The sequence below is a fragment of the Anser brachyrhynchus genome, assembly GCF_964034855.1.
Source record: "Anser brachyrhynchus genome assembly, chromosome: 6".
Taxonomy (NCBI): Eukaryota; Metazoa; Chordata; class Aves; order Anseriformes; family Anatidae; genus Anser; species Anser brachyrhynchus.
The window spans coordinates 38,309,921-38,327,990 of NC_137700.1; the positions used below are offsets into that span (position 1 = coordinate 38,309,921).

Sequence of the window (18,070 nt, forward strand, 5' to 3'; positions counted from 1 at the left end):
CTACCCTGCATTTACCTTGCATGTAAGAACTGTCCTTAAGGAACTAGCCCTCCCTGTGACTTGTGAGTTTAAAATCTTGGTCCTAACAAACACGTATTTAAGTAGGGCTTAGAAGTTACATGCTTTGCATAACACAGATTAATATCACAATTCAAGGAATACCGTGGTAGTGCATCATGGTGCTTTATTAGTGTTAGACATGCATTATTTTTTTTTTTAATGGACAGAAATTAAAATATTAAGATAACATTTAAATCAAATTAAAGGAGCGGAAGTTGCAATAATGAAACAAAAATAAAGTTTTTCATGCATTCTAAGTTTATAGTTCTCACATGTGCATATAGTTGTGATTCTGTACCATTATTAAATTTAGACAAAGTACCATTGATTGCACAAGACAAAGATCAACCTTCAAGTTATAAGTAATGCTCATATCTTTTATCAACTTCCTGTATAACCTGGATCTTCAGCTTTTTATAGCACATTGTAATAATACAAGACATCTGGAAGCTTCTAAGATGAATAGGAATGGCTCTATCACTTGTAATATACAGTGGCTTCTTCGATGTATAAATTGTGAAAGATAAAGCAAATGCCCACTATGCTTTAGAAGACCATGACTTTTTCAACAGAAACAAATCTTAAAATCCTTCATAAACAGATTAAAGTGCTACCTATTGCATATCAAATACTTCCAGTGCCTGTATCTAGATTTAGAAGTTATAAATCCCTGAAAATAGGGTTTCATTCTCAAAGTGCTGACAGACCCTTAAATCTAGCATCATGAATACAGCAGCACTATAATCCTTCACCACAGACTTCAAAGAGAGGAAGTTAGTCAACATGCTTTAAATATCGCCATTTGAAAATCATACAGCTAACGCCTCTATTGTATCTACAACAGTAATGGATACGTAAACAGCAAAAAAGCAGGAGCTTACTTTACATAATTGATACAATAATTTTTCTTTAAAGCTGGAAGTGTAAATAAACCTCCAGTGCAGCAGTAAACATATTAAGACAACAGTTCTGTTTGTTTTAAGATGCTTCTAAGAAAGGGCATCCTGTACAGAAAGAACTGCACACTAGTACCTAAGGAGCATGAGTTTCATTAGGTCCCCACATCATGAAACCTTTCTAAATGCAAGGCAACATTTTCACAGCTGGAAAATTACAAATAGTTCTTGATACACAGCCAACAGCAATAAATGTAGTTATGTATAATCTAAGGAGAATGCTACATTCATTAGTAGGTGGAAAACCAAGCTAAACATAAAATACAGCAGCAAGAGGTAACATACATAAATACTAAACATCCTTCTTGAAGAGCAGAAAGTTTTGTTACTTGCAAAATTAAAATATGGCCTTTGTATTTGTTCTTTAAGTAAAGTACATCGCTATGAGCAGAGCTGTTTTGAAGGAGAATTTCCAAGTACATTGTGTGCATGGATGAACTTTTATGCTAATTTTTGGCAGAAGAGATCGAAATAATGTAGAGATATCCAAAATTTTCATCCCTACAAGTGTAAAGGGCAAGAAAAACTAATTGTAAGTGGCGAATTATTAAATGATCAGCAAGAAAATTTACAGTTTTATCATACAAGAGAAACAATTTTTTTTTTCTTCAACATATACATTACTCAGTATGAAGTATTTTCATTTGAAAGCTGCATTGTTCATCAAACACAGGTGGGGTGAAGACGCTTTTCAAAAATAATCTCAAAACATAGAAAAATATTAAAATTTGCTTTCTAAACAGAAAATTACATGTGTGCAATCCTTCCGGAATTGCTCCAAAGTAGCTTATATCTTTAGTCATAAAAACTCCATAAAATATTTTCAGAGTTGTAAATGTCCCATTCTGCCTCTTTTGGTATCTTTACCTTTTCCTAAATTGCATTTGTCGTTCTCCTCTCTTTCTTGACTAACAAAAGGTGCTTTTATTCACTTTATAGATCAGATAAAGGCCTGATAGCACATTCAAAGCCTCACTAGATTTCTTCACTAATGCACAAAAATTGATCTTTTCGCTACCTTTAATCTGCTTATCATTCCTGGTATGCAAATATGTCAAATGATGTGCTTTTAGTCAATTATGCAGTTTGATATTCTACATTTACATTCTAAAAGAAGTGATTTCAGAGGTGCTAAATATAGTAGAGTTTCATTTTAATAATTATAAGTTGGCTTGCAAGTGAAAAGTCATTGGAGCATATTCTCTGGTTAGTTTACTTGTTAAACCCCATCAATGTGTATGGTTTAATCATCACGGATAGTACAGATCGTCTCATAGCGTACCAGTTAGTTTTAATATGTCTTGAATTCAGAACAACTGCACAACAATTCCCCATTTACAATATGAGAGAACCACTTGCCTCAGCCAAACATTCAAAAATGTTCAAGAACTTTTATGGAAATACTGAGTAACTGAAATACATCTTGGTGTAATTAGGAAATTAAAATCTAATTGAGTGCAAAATCTAACTTCCAACAGTAAACGTACCATAACTTAGTACATAACCTTTGGCACTTCGAATATATTACAACAAATCTATAGTCATTTAGACCTTGAGTGGGTCAAAAGAACATTCATATGGTTTACGAGGTACAGAACTTGATAAATCCTTCAGTTGTCAAAAGAGAAATTACTTGAAGTTGGCTTCTTTCTTTGTCCCAAATGTCTAAATGCACTACAACTGGTAGGGCTTGACTGGAATTGCTGAGGCTCCATGCAAGCAAAATGACCTACCCTAGTGGATCCCAACGTAGGGCTGAGAATACTCAAACTGCATTAATGTTAGCACTGGGGGATAGGAGGCAGTTCCTAAAAATGGAAGAAAATGAAAAGAACAAAGACGAAAAAAAAAGGAAAAAAAAAAGGAAAAAAAAAAAGGAAAAAAAAGGAAAAAAAAAAGGGAAGAAAATGAAATCTGGGAACAATTGTACCACAGAATTTTTTGTCTAAGAAGAATAATTCTGTGCTGTCATAGAAAACTAATATTGTCAAAAGCATTAAGAAAGAGAGCAGAACTTTTTCAGCTTTTCCAGATGACAGTTAATCTAGATATTACCAATCTTTGCAGATTTAAAAATGAAAATATAGATCTTTTATATCTAAAAAAAAAAAAAAACAGCTATTACTTGATGATACAAGAAAACAGATCAGGTGTAGAAAGAGGAAGAAAAGACAGTCATTCCTTCCAAATCCAAATCTAAAATGTTCCCTGTATTTTTTTAATACCTTGTTCCTGTTTCACAGCAAGAGACTGAGATGCTTATAAAGGAAATTAAAATTAAAATCTATTTATGTTAATATTGTGAGGATTCTTCTCCTACAGTATTTTCCCATTATAAGTTCATCACGATATTTTGCCAATTTATTGAATAACAGATATCCTTTTCATATGTCATCTTACAAACAATTATTAAATGATCAGGAAGACTTTCATTACATTCTTCTTTCATTTGCCTCAATGAAAACTGACTTTTAAAAGTACTTACAAGTAATACAGATCTTTTTTTTCTTCTTTTTTTCCAAATGATAACCCTTTCTTAGTACTCTAGACGTGTTTCAGCAACACAGCCTAATTCTAAAGGCATATACTTTGTTGCCTTAAGTTTAAAAACCCGAAGAGACATATATCATGTAAAACTCAACCTTAAATTGAGTTGGTTATATACTTGCAGAATTATCATGTCTATTTAAGTCAGTCTGTTCATTTCTCCTATATTTTTACTGCAGTAGACTGACTGAACAAAGTATTCTTATCTTATTCCATACTTTTCTCCCATCCTATTTCTGACTCTATTAACACTGCTCAAAGTACTTTAACATATAAAAAGGCATGCAATAACTTCATACAAAAAGATCCTCAAAATAATCCTGTCATGAGCTCACTACCAAAGTTCAATCATTATACACAAAATTCAGCATTTAAGTGTAAAATAACTGATTCCAGCATGTGCCATTAGTGAAATGGCATGATATTTTTTACATTGTCATACAAAAAGCACACTGTATACAGTACAGCATTTACTCTGCAAAGATTGTGCATCACTGTTTTCTTCTAGCATGTGTAGAACGAACTGCATTCCATTGCAACAAGTCACATTTCGATTTAGTAAAGCATACTACACTGGCTTGAAAACAGTGGTTTTGATGGCATGCTGTAATATCAGAATTGATATATTTGCATAAAACCAATAATTGGTCGAGAGAACATTCAAAACAGCACAGGCTATTCCAGCTGAAACTGCCACACAGTGAACACTAAGCCATCATATAAAACTGCATGGACATATTTCATGTGCATTATTTACTCTACTGTAAGTATGGTGTAGCTAAAGGTATTTCAAGAAAAAAAAATGTATGTAGCTAATCCAACAAAACATTACTTTTGGCAGACCCTGCTAGTGTTTGGAATTAAAAAAAAACAATAAAATAAAACAAACAAAAACATGCCATAGTTCTGTCTCCCAGTTTCTGGAATTTCTTAGGACAAAAGGAATGAAAAGAAGTCAAAATGTTGAAGTGTTATTTCCTTCCACTAACGTATTCAGCAGAAAGTACCATCAAGGGTCACGATCTTAGCTTTTGGAAAATTTGCCAGCTTTTCGAGAAGGTTCATATGGCACTCTGAGAATGCTAGGTGTTTCTTCCATTACTCGTACAAGAAGATTATCAATGTAATCCTCCAGTTCACGAATATGGGTGTCCTTCTTCTTAAGTTGCTCTTTATGTTTTACCAGCTCCTGCAAAACCTCTTCATAGGTAAGGTTACGGTATCCTGCAGTGGCATCAAAAGGATTTACATCCTACAGAAAAGTTAAAAACAAAACAAAATAAAAACAAACAAAAACAGATTTTATTAAACAGCTCATTGATCTGAACAAATTGTTGCGTTTTCATATATTTCCCACATACATGTCCTAACAGAAGCCACTTTTCTTCTACAATATACCTCCATTTGCTCTAGAGCTTTTCCCTCCAATAACCGCACTGGAGCAAACAGCTGGAGACATGTTGCTCAGTTTGAAATGTTTCCCCCCACTATCATGTCAGCAAAAAATGTTGTTCTCAGAAAGACGTATCCATGGCTTGTGAACATCTGAGCAGTAACGCCAAGAAAGGTTAGCAGGTCCATTTTGGAAACCAACTACATGGTAACATTAATAATAATAGAAAAAGAAAAAGAGCCCTGAGAATTCAAGCCCAACCATAATGTTCTTGAGTTCTTGCCTTTTGAGAATATTATAGCAAAACATTTACTTAGCTTTAAATGACATCAGCCCTCATCTGTCTTTCATATTCTATTTTTAGTCATCAGTGGCTTGCCAGACCTTGGCCTCTGAATCATACATTACAACTTCCAATTCTAAATCTCAGGTGAAGTTAAAAGGCTGCATCTCATTTGCACCAGAGCACTTAAGGCAGAAATGTGTACTGCTAAAAGATCTGTCTTGCTTCCTTCAAAGCAGGAGGGGCACAGAATTAAACAGCAAAGGAAACAGAGGTGTTTCAGTAATGACGTCTGCTGACTCAGTAAATACAGGTACTAGCAGAGATGGACAAATTAGTCCCTGTAACAAAGGGCAACACGCGATCCAAAACACTGCACACTCGAGTGTCTTGTTCTGTGTTAAGAAGAAATCACTGTGACCTTAAGGAGCCAGATTAGGAAACATTTGTAAATGGATAAATGAGAAAGAGATTCTGAGAGTCAACTCATAAAGGCATTAGAACGATGAGATGTGAAAAACAGTAAGTTTTCTCTGATTCAGAAACTCAAAAAAATCAAAGATAGGGAACCTCTAAGTACAATCATCTAACCTCTCAAATCCTGAACTACCAGGGCAGCAGATGAACACAAGATAGCTTTTGTTTACAGTAGAAACTCCTCATTAAAAATGATAAAGCATGCACAGCTAGGTAGCACAGCACATAATCAAGTGTTCAGACACAAGTGTTCTGCTTCGTTCCTTTTCTTCCCATACAGCTCCATATTTACACATTGGCATATGTCAAATCATTAAAACATGCAGGTGGTCAAAGTTTCCAAATAAACCTAATTAGAAGTGATGGTGTACTGCAAATAGGTTGAAGTACGACAGATCAATCAGCCTCTCTACATCAATTATATTGTAATAGCAGCTCCTGAAATTACGTGCTTTTAAAGATTTCTCACTACATTTGAGATATTTAATGTCACGTTTATGTACTTGTATTTAGTATCTTAAACTTACGTTATCAAGTTGCAGCGTTTTGCAGGATCAATAATTCCCAGGTTATAAAAATGTCTACCTTGATGAAATTTATATATTGGTTAGTAACTGATTTCCAACAAGTATAGGAGAGAAAATAGCTTCACTTTGTGGTTGTTAGATTTTTAACACATTTTCTTCCACAAGAAGGAAGCTAAATCTTATCTTTACAGAATTATTTTTTTAAAAAACATTGAAAAATACATTAAGACTTCAATGTCTAAAATATAGGGTTTGCTTCATTTTCTGATTTGGCAAAGGAACTGGAACAAAGATGCAATTATGTTTTTAATTATTATATAAAGTTTACTGGAAAACTGTGTGTAATACATATGCTTTAAAGATGTGTTGCCATACACATGCTCTACACAGATCTTTTGAGTGAATAACTTATCACGTTAAATATACAAGAAAATTCTAAAATGCCTTTAGTACTTAGAAATAAATATTGTTAAAACTAGGAAGATTTTAGATGTTCAGTTTGAACAATTTAGTAACACAAATATATAAGGAGCAACTATATCCTTACAAAAACAGCTACTAGAAATTTAATTCAAAATATTAGTCTTCTAATAAAGTACTTTTAAAAAAGATTTTAAATAACAGGCTATGCAAAGAAGGATTGCCTCAGCTACAAATTCCTACTGGGGCGCAAACGGACATCCAGAGGAGATGGAGGAAGTGGAGTCAGATAAAACAAAGGCCTGGCAATCTCTGATCATCTCTTTATTGTTTTAATGAGGAATTCTGCTCTGGGAATATCATCTAAGCTACTTTCACATCTTTTGTCCTACTTACTTCATCTTCCTTTCAGTTCTTAATTAGGCCTTAAAGAGCTCACACTGCCCTTTCAACTGGCTACTGCTCCCATTCAAGCACTGCTTTCAGAGACAGGTGTTGGCACCAGAGTAGAAGACATACAAACATAATTACTAAATGTGATGCACAAGGAAGAAATATAATAACTTGGTGAGGGCTATTATTGCAGAACCTAATAATAAATTACTTCAAACACCTTAGAAAGCAATCTTGAACATTTTTAAAAAAAATCAAATGGTTTCATTCAAAACTATGGTTGAGATATAGCTTCTTCTCTCCTAATTTGTATTTTGTATTAGATGAGCACCACCTCATAATCCTGCAACTGACATTTAGGATAGCTGCTATTCCAAAAGAAAAATCATCAAGGATTTCTTTTACCACCTTTAAATCCTTTAAATAAAACAATTCACATATTATTTCTTAAAAGAATTATAACGATGCTTTTACCAGCAATAAATTACATGATTTGCAGTAGTACATTTGCAAGCACACAGAAACTGTAATTATGGTTACTTTACAGACAATAGCTGCAAAGTTAAATCAATTTTTTTGATGTTGTGTTTTGTCAGAGATTAAGTAACCGCCTGGTAGCATTCAGTTTACTATCTGATCAAAGGCAGCATTCATATACTCTGACATCTCCCACCGGTTACTTACATTATGAAAACTTGGGTGTTTATAATAACATCAAATATTATTACAAGTCATTTCCATAAAGCAGCGAAAAACAAACAGTACAAAGTCATATTTCCTTGTGAAATTTGTTTTCTATATATTTTAAAGATTGAAAACAAACCCACGTTTAAAGATTTGATCTATTCGCAGAACAAATTCTAGTAAGACCATATTTTCTTGCAAAGAAAGACATTGTACAGTAAATCCATGGATTTTGTTTCGTCTTTTCTTTCTTAGTACACATTTTTAGATACCTTTAGAGTCAAAAGAGTATTTTGAATAACAACTTCTAGTACATCTATTTTTAGTGTTTTCTGCGAGGCTGTTTATTTATTATTTGTGCTATTAATCCTGCCACATATCAGTTCATTTCTTCCATTTGGATTGGCCACTTACAAATGGTCCTCAGGTCTCAGACTTTAGTGATAGGAAACACCTGCTAGGCCAGCTAATGCCTTGCTGCCTAATACAGGGTTACTCACCTGACTACTCTTCTCTAGAGCTCTCTGAAATACCCCGGTGTTGTTTTTTTTCACTGTGTGTGTAAAAATCTAATTATCCCTTTCTTCTCTATATCGTAACACCAGAAGTTATCCAAATATTTTGCACATTTCCAAGTTTATTTTAGGCCTCTAATTTTCCAATTAGATTCTCTGGAAACATCAATCAAAGGCAAGGAGAAAACAAACAAACAAACAAACAAAACATAAGCATTTCCTTATAAGAGGTTCACTAAGAATAATAGCTCATATTGTGCTGGGCACCAATTAGTCGGTATTTGCCAATGGTTTTCCGTAACACTTCATAACTCACCATTGTTTTCCTGAGGTCCTCATTGCCAGAAGGATTCATATTAAAACTGTGGGGAAAACAAACAAACAACTATTAAAGGTCCGTTTATCTGAACAAAACTTCTACCAGAAACTACTAGTAAACTAGGTGTATTAAGTGTACAAAGTATTTATGATGATTTATTTACCTGATTTGTGAAACTTATTATAATTAGGACAGTATTCAAAGTTAATGGAAAATTTTGTTCACAATTTTTCCTTTCCTTCTGGTCATAAAATTAGAGTAAGCAATGCTAAGATATTACAGATTGAGCTTCATTAGCTCTTTGATTATTTCAAGATTTACCTCAAGCTTCTAAGCAAAAAAAAAGAGATACTTTAAATGAAATATTCTGGAAACAGGTCCCTGGGATGAGGTTGTTTAAAAAAAAAAACGACTAATGTGTGTTACCAGTTTTCACTGCAGCTGCCAGAGGAGAAAGGCCCTTCAGAAATTCCACTGAGGTCACCAGGTTAAGTTAGAGCTGAAAAGCTATCTTGTATTAATAATATTTATTTTACATATAAAATTGAGTAAATAAACTATTATCTTGTAAACGTAGAGATTATCTCACACATCCAGAAGGCAAAGCTATTTCACGATTTTGTTGTGTTGAGATGCTTTTCTTCCTCCTTTTTTCTTCCTCAACTACAAAAGGGCAGTAGATATTGATAAAAGCAGCCATTGTCAAAGTGTCAGACCCAAGAATCAGTCCACTGTTCACACGGGTTGATGTAATTATTTGCAAATGTCTTCAAAAATCAATGCTTGCTATAGCAAGTTTCAAGAGAAACTAAGTCTTAGAGAAACCGTGCTCAGAATTTGGATACAAGTCAGAATTTGGACATGACTCACTGATAATATTTACTTGGTAGCATCATAGTAGGCATCATTCCTTCACATCACAAAGCCTACCATTTAGTCAGGTTGTACGTATTGTCTGTGAAGGGTAATGTCTGTTGACAGCTTCTAGAAAACAGATCTCTATAGTTGGCTGCATTGAACTGGTAACAAGCTACTACGAATGCTACAAAAGCTTTTATAGACTTCAGATCGTAATGAGTTCATTTCTTTCCTATTTTTTTTACACTAGAGAACCTCAATGGCCTAATACTAATGATTAGTTCTACAGTCAACAAGCTGGTACATGAATACAAATAAATTAGTAATAAAATACTGCAATCTTAGTCTCTGGTTAAAAAAGTAAGTCCAAAAGTTACACAAGTAATTGTACACCTTTTTTATAATTTTAAATGTAGCTTAAAGGAAGGAATTTTGTGTCCGTCACTCTTTGTGATCTGAATTTGGAAGCCATGTGTTTCATCGCGTAAAAGTGGAAGAGACACAATACATAATAAAACATCAGTTAGTGTACTTTTTTGTTTCAAAAGTAGTCTTTTGCTCATAGAGAAGCCCAGTGAACCATCTGCCAGACTGAGGATATTAGATGAAGATTGGATTACATGACCAGTCACAACCAGAAATAAAAAGGTGTCTGAAGAATCAAGTTCTGGCTAATTCCCATTGTACCTGTTTGTAACAGTGATCTGAAGCATTCTGCTGGAGTTTGCTGGAGAACGGTTTTGAATGAGGGGCCGCTTTCATCGGGTATTGTCTAACCAGCGAAAGGCAGGAACCCTCCCTCACGGCCTGCCTTTTAGTTGCACACTGATGTGTCAAACCCATGATGAACTTGTTTCATTCATGGCTGCCTTTTGTGATCCGAGCACAAAAAAAAAATGAGTTAACTGAACTGGATCGAATTAGCTTGGTGAAAACCAAGAATGTCTCTATTTAACGAAGTGTGGCGTTAATTTGGGCTATCTTTCTTTTGGGACTGTTTCCTCATGTTAGACAAGATATAGAATAATGCGGCCCGACTGCTCAACTGAGCGACTTTCTGAAAGGTTAAAACAGCAAGATCTTTTACTGCACTGAATGACTTTATGGTTTCTGCGAAATAACTTCTGGGACTCTCTTTCATAGCAGCAGCTTAAAAGAAAAGGGGCAGTCCTGACCAGGAAAAGTTACATATGAAAATTAGAAATATAAATCACTGCCAATATGGACTAATTTTTTTTCAACTAAAAACGTCTCTCGTTTCTCTAACATTGCAATTACAAAAGAGTACATCTGCCTATTTCACGTGAAGTAATTTGAATACCCCTGCAGAAAAAAACGAAAAACTATTAAATGCAATATTCACCAATAAAACCCAAATCCCATGAATACTCATATTTTAGAGAGATATTTGGAAATATACTGCTTCTCAGTGAAGCAGGAAGAAACAGGTGCTGAGATTGCGTCTAACATTTTCAAGTCAGATTGTCTAACTAACTGACTTGGGAGCTCCGTGGCCTCGCCGAGCCTCACTGGGTTTCCTGCCAGCTCTTCCAGCCCGAGGTGAACGTGAGCAGTTGCAGACTCTCCCAGCTGCACCCATAATTCACTGTACAAGAACCTTTTAATACCTTGAAAGAGCATACTGTAAAATTATGAATGCATACAGCCGGGGGAGTTACAGATATTGTGCACTGAAATTAACAAGAGCATTTAGTTTTGCATTTAAATTTCATCACAATAATACACAACCCTTCAGTTATCATCCTACTTGATCGCTTGATAGCTCATAACAGATTACAGAAAACACACCTCTAGGACTACAGCCCAAGAATTGCACAATGATCATAACCATCCTTCAAGCAACTCTTTTCTCAACTCTGTAAGAGCATTCCAAAAGTATTGATCTAAGCAATAATATGAAATCGTGTCATTTTTTACTACGTTACCATCTCAGCACATAGGCAAGTTATAGTCCTGTCTCTCTTTTTTTTTCCCCCAGGGCTTGATAGATTTGCAGGGAACTTTTGCTATGGAAAAGTTTGGGAAAAAAAAAAGTTTTTAGATTGCAGTTCACTGTAAACAGAGACTGTAAAATAATGGCATGCTGACTATAATTACTTTCTCAATTATGTCCAAGCTAAACCTGCTCAGTTTATAAGTAAAAAGATGTTTCTTTCCTAACAAATGGATTTTCTGCCAACTCCCCTAAGAACTGAAGTCAGACTGGGTTTCTCTGGCTCATGCATCATCAACATTAGCACTGTGTGTACCTCCCAGGTGTTACCTCTGATTCTGATGCCTGCTTATTGCATGTACCTTCCAACCTACACAAATTGGCCTGACTGCTCCTTGCTCCTGTTTCCTTCATCATCTCAAGGAACGGAGTCATCTTCTACCTCTTCTGCTCATCCAGACAGGCTGAGAAGCCTCCCTCTCCATGTCAGGGTCACATTGCAGGTCCCACAGCAATTGGTATCAGGAGGTCCATAGATCTTCTCTTACAGCTAATAAACTTTCACTGTCTGATCACCTTCAAGAAATGTAGGAACTAGTAAAAGAAGGCAAATCACATTGGCAGGACTGAGGAAGAAGGCACAGATTCAAGATCAGCTGCAGTAAGATCGAGAAGGTGACTGACCAAGCACGCCACCCAGCTTCCACATCCCCTCTAGCCACCAGCGGTACAATAGTCTCATTCAATCTAGCACAGAAATTCATCATGCCCCCATTTCACTCATCTGGGAATTCAATTATTTGCCTTAGGAGTTACTTTATATCAGATATTTTCACCACATTAAATCATATCCATTATTTTATTACAACCTTGTCTTTATATGTTTACTGAACAGTAAAGCTTGCTAGAATTTCTGTGTTTTATTAGCTTAGATTTCAGTTTAGGTACGTGAGATGAGAATCCTGCCCTATTGCCATGTTGCTGGGGGGAGAAAAAAGATGAGAAATAAATATGGTATAAAATGATAATGGTGACAGACATACGTAAGTCTGATTCTAAGTTTTGGATGACTACATCATAATCATAACAAGCATATTATTTTGTACTTTCTTGCTATTTTCCTTAAATGCATTTTGTTAGAATCACATGAAACTCTCATGCTTCTTTCCTAACACCTCCCCTTTATGAGGCAGTTTCATAGTTACATTCCTGGCTGATTATTTGCAGTTTAGGTAGGAACTTCAATGGAAACATTCCAGGAACGGTGTGAAGGAGGCACTCCTCCAGCACTACCAAGGTGAAGCACCGCAAGAAGAGGAGCCGCCCACTGCTGAGCCTTCCCTGAGCTCTGTGCTGGTATAGCGCTGTCTGGGTTATCTATTGTTAAGATTAAATGTACCTCGAGTTGAAGATTTATCACAAGCTCAAGTTTATAATTGGAGTTTTTAATTTTGTCTTCTGAAGTTTAATGGTAGTTAAAAATTCAAACATTAGGACTAGTGGCTGCTTAAATATTTAGCTTCTAAATGTCTAGAAATTAAAACCATGCTTATTTTTTTTCCCTATAACTGATTTAACCATTTTAGTGCCTGAACCATTTACTCCAACAACATAATGAATGGGAATCAGACTCCTAAATTATGCTTTATGGAAATCATATTTTCCTAAGGAGCAAAAGCTTTTTACTTATCTTTTGTTAATCATATTAGTTATATGATCACTGCTTTGTATACTATTAGAAATTAAAACTAGGATACTTACATTAATATTTAATACTCAAAGTATTGAAGTATTATATATGAAAGTATTTCATATATTGTAAAATATCCATTGTATCAATGTGTTCAGTGTGAGCTTTCAGTTTTGTTTAATTCAGAACATCTCTGTACAGGTAATTAGCAAAACTCTACCATGGTCATTTTCCGTTAGTTTAAAAATTATTCTTCTTCCTATTTACTTGGTCTTTGTCCTTTTGCTTATTTTTCTTTGGATTATCACAACACGCATACCAGCAACTTGAAATGCTAAGATACAGTTTAAGTTATTACCAATGTACTAGAAAAAAAACAAAAGAAATGAATAAAATCAGATACAGTTAATGAAATTCAGAAACTGAGTTTTCCATAGAATATTATTAGCCTGCTGTGTCTGGCAATGCAGACATCACTTTAGACTCTGAAAAGGAATGACTGTCACGTCTGGCAGTTAAGCAAGCATATTGCCATTTCTTTCCCAATCAGATTCTGGGGAACATCACTTAAGACACTTTGCTATATAAATTGTCCTGCTGTCGAGCCATGCTCCAAAGCCTTCTGGAGTTTGTGTAACCCCAGGAGGACACACAAAGAGCATCAGTTTTTGTTGCGATCACTCCATTTTCTTAATATTGCTAAGACGACTCATGCCAAGAGTTAACTGGACCAAAAATCACAAACTTTGAATGCAAGACGCATTTTTATTGCAAACCATTTGTTCCCAATCTACATATTCTTTACACAGACTCCTTTGGAAATGACCTGTTCATGAGCGGACTGCTGCACTCTGCGGAGCCCTTCTGATAGCGGAAGGCTCCATGAAGATAACGGAGATACAGACTCAGAGTGCAGTCCTTGATAACGGTCCTGAACAAAATGCACTTCAAGGAAGCAACCTTTCCTCTGGTATTTCTCTTTATATACATATATATATCAATCAAATGTAGAGCAGTAAAAACACTACAATGCAACTATACAGTAGCACAGAAGCTTTCAATTATAAAACTTGAATTTAACAAAAAATAATTGCTACATACTCTTGTAAGGGAGAGTTATACTAAATTTATTATGGCTAGCTATGCTAAAGAACCTGAGACAGAAGTGAAGCACAGCCTACAGTGTTTGACTTTCCTCAATGACTGCACCAAATAAACTGTTTGTAAAGACTAACAGCAACTCAAGATATGACAACCCTTAAACAACACAGCCTCAGCACTTTGAAAATTGCATTGTTTTGCCTGAAATGACACATATTTTTGAAAGTGTTTTGTTGGTGGTGTTTTTGATGCTTTAAATAAAGGATACAAGAGCACAACTACATTACGCAGTCATTCACGTATCTGTAAGAAAACTAAGAAGCAGATGTAAAAGTGCTAAGGTGGATCCCAAATTTATGTGTATGTATAAACATCTTCATTTGGAAAACAGACATGAATCGGGATCCACAACAGGCTGTGGCTGGTTTTGAGGCATCCAACACTGCTGGAGACAGATGGAGGGAACTGGAGGCATGCAGAGCTGCACTTGTGAGCTCTATCTGATGGGTAGCCTTCTCCTTCCAAAAATGTTGGTATCTATCAATTGGTATCTATCAATAATGGACCTTGTATTTGCCCAGAGCTGGACACATTATTCATGTAAATTCACTCATTAGTCAGGTCTTACAAGTTATCTAAACCCAAATTGATCTTAAGCAGCGTACTCAACCAAATATTAATGCAAGTTTTGGAAACAAACAACAGTTTAATATAAAAGAGTTAATATTTTTAAGCATTTAACTGTTTCTGCTTTTATTAGGCAGCTGTGCTATGGCTAAAAAACTCATGAATTTTTATCCACAAGAGACCATTCAAGATCCTCTGTAATAAAGGTTGTGCCAGCACCTCTACTAGGAGACCCTACTTATACAGATCTGTAGTCAACCAAAAACAATCACCAATAACCCTGAAGTAAAACTTTGCATTGAAAATTTGATAATGATTTTTGAATGCTTTTATTAATAAAGAAACTGGATATAACTGTTCAATATTATTTTAAAGCAAACAACAGGCCGTGCATTCCCCCTTGGGACAGGTGATATGCATCAAAGCCTTTCAAAAAAGATTTCACATGGCCTAATGTGCACCAACAGTTAATGAAAGCTTAAAAAAAAATTGTCATTCTGCAGGAAGAACTTTTAAAACAGTGTTCCTAAACCTGACAACTAATAAGAAGTCATTGCTGGTAAACAGTCTGTAGCAGAGTAATACTAAGTACTAATATTTCTAATTGTAGAAATAGTGGGTAGTCTCTCTCCAGGAATCAATTGCTCCAACCCATCCTAGTAATGTCACAAATAATGTGATCATTGATTTGTGGCAGCTTTAGGAAAGATTTCATTATTCTCTCATCACATGGTGTGATCTTTCTAAATCAGATACTAACTGTCTTAGCAGGACAAACCAAGACTCCCTGCATGACTTCTCTTGGTTTCGTAGATTCTTGTTACCTCTCATATACCTGTCATGTATTTGTTTTGTTGATTGAAGGATGTGCTACTGACAGCTTTGCCATCCTGAATTAACAAATATTAACAGTCTAGAAAATAATTAATGCACTGCCATAACCTATCAAAATTCTACCTAGCAATGATCACACGACTAGAAATACGTGTAGTCAAACTTCAATAGAGAACTGAAAAAACTTTCAAGAAGAGCAATGCAGTTGTGTGCTGTTCTTAAAACATGACATGCTAACACCAGCAGATGAAACAAAATTCTGAAAATAGTGCAGTTTACCTGATTTCATTTTTGAATAAGCGAGAAGTGCATGCTAAAATGTCTGAACAGACCTTATTGCTCTAGCAAGCACAGCTATAAACTCATTAAAGATCAAATTTTCTAAACAGGGCACAGGAAAAAAAAAAAGTGAGATGTATTGTGCACTGGAAAAGGGTGACATGCTTTGTAAGGGACTACACGGACATTACAACCATTTGCTCTGATCGGGTAGTTTCTGGGGTTCCATTTCCATGGAGCTGTGTCCAGTAACCATGCCCATCACACATAAGGGGCAAAGCTGAAACCATTTAGCAGTCATATAACTTTGATGTTCAAGTTATTGCACTAATAACTTATCTTCACTGTGGTTGGAGCTAACATATTTTACTTGAGAAGTGCAGTTGACTGGTACCAGGCACCTGCTCTACTAACCCGGCTCAATAAGCTGACCTAGAAAGCCAGAGTGACGTGTGATTTTGCAATAGCCTCTCTAATTAGTTGACAGCCACACATAATATTAATATTTCCTAAAATTTAACATCAGCTGTTCCTTAGGCTCCAACTCACCAATAGCTGATGTTAATATCAGTGTTATTCATACTTTCTACTACGTAAGATATGAGTTATGCTTCTTTCTCCACCACTATTCCACCTCCCACAGTTTTTAGAATATAGCACATTTACTGCTTGAACTTCAGATAAAGCATAAGCAGTATGCAGAATAAGCTTCATCTTATTTTGTCGAAGTTTAACAACATTTAGGTTATGGAAGTGCTATTTTATAAATTGTTTGCATTTAATGTATCTCTATATGTGTATACATATATGTATATATATGTACACTTATATCGTATTCCAGACGTAGAGAACCATATACATATATCACACACAAACACATATTTTACATATAAATATACATACACACACTACATATAATGTTTCTTAGAAGGTTCACAGCTATCAACCCAGTTTCTGAGATCCGGAATTTGATCAGACTAGTAACAACCTGTCAGCTTTAAATATTGGACTATTTGTTTCCCTGTGTCCATTGCCTAAGATCTTGTTAATTACCTAAACTCTCTTTCTGTAGGTCTTGTTAATTACCCGTCTCCTGTCTCAGAGGACCTTGTTAATAACTTGTACAATCTCTCTAAAAAGGTCCTAATAACACATTAAAATTAAAGATGCTTTTCTCTTAGCACTTGTCAAGTGGTGTAAATTGAGAAATTTTCACATCATTTTATTAGCCTACTGTAGTGCATTTTCCTAAACACAAACAATTTCAGAGAAATGATGCATAAGCTTTGGTCACTGCACAATAAAAAACCTTTGTTTTCAGGGATTACTGTCAATTTCTTTAACTGTGTTCAATACAAAATCCACGTGGCTACTGACTGCAAATTAACCTCTTGAGAGCCACAACAACAGAAGTAATTGTTAAGAATGAATGCATTTAAAGATAATAATAGGCACACCCTTCAAAACAGTGGATGAAGAAATACGAAGACAAATCTATTATTGGTAAATGCTAACTAAAAATACTAGAACGTGTTGCGTGCTTCATCGGCTACATAAGTGGTTTGGAACTAATGAATTTTGTAATATTTACAAAAGGCATTTCTTCTTTCACGAGGAGACTGCAGCATTTTGAAATTGTCAGGAAAACAGCTCATAAATATCTACATTATACTTGCACCAGACAATAAAAAAAATAAATGTGACACTACAAAACCTAACAAATACTAATGGATCCACACAGCATTTGGAAGAGGTAACAAAGCCCCACTTAACAGATAATGCAGAAAGAAGACTAAGTCATTTTCCCAAAACCACAGAAAAAGCCTTTGCCAGAGCTCAGATTAATAGAAAGTACGGGTCCTTATTTTGTGATTTCCTGGCAACTCATTTTCTACAAGAAAAAAAAAAAAAGGCAGATTTTATTTTGCTTTTTCAAAATACTTCTTAATCCTTCTTGAAATAACAATAAACAATAGTAATAACAATAAATTTTAACTTCAAATAATCCTGGTACACTTTTTGCTTTTAGGTAAAAAAAAATGTATGTACATATATATATATATATATATATATATATCCTGCAACTGTTGTCGAACCAACCACATCTACATTTTCTGTATCAGCAGCTAAGACACACATGGAAAATGTATTTA

General features: G+C 35.0%; 1 protein-coding gene across 1 annotated transcript in view; it reads right to left on the bottom strand.

The window, feature by feature from the left end:
• Positions 1 to 167: 167 nt before the first annotated feature.
• The window catches only part of RAB11FIP2 (RAB11 family interacting protein 2), a 35,650-nt gene continuing 17,747 nt past the window's right edge, over positions 168 to 18,070 (bottom strand). The window contains exons 4-5 of the mRNA XM_080597091.1: positions 8,572 to 8,617; positions 168 to 4,815 (exon numbers count right to left, since the gene is read on the bottom strand). Of these exons, the coding sequence (XP_080453217.1) occupies positions 4,588 to 4,815; positions 8,572 to 8,617 (274 nt within the window). The 3' untranslated portion in view covers positions 168 to 4,587. The remainder of the gene's footprint in view (positions 4,816 to 8,571; positions 8,618 to 18,070) is intronic.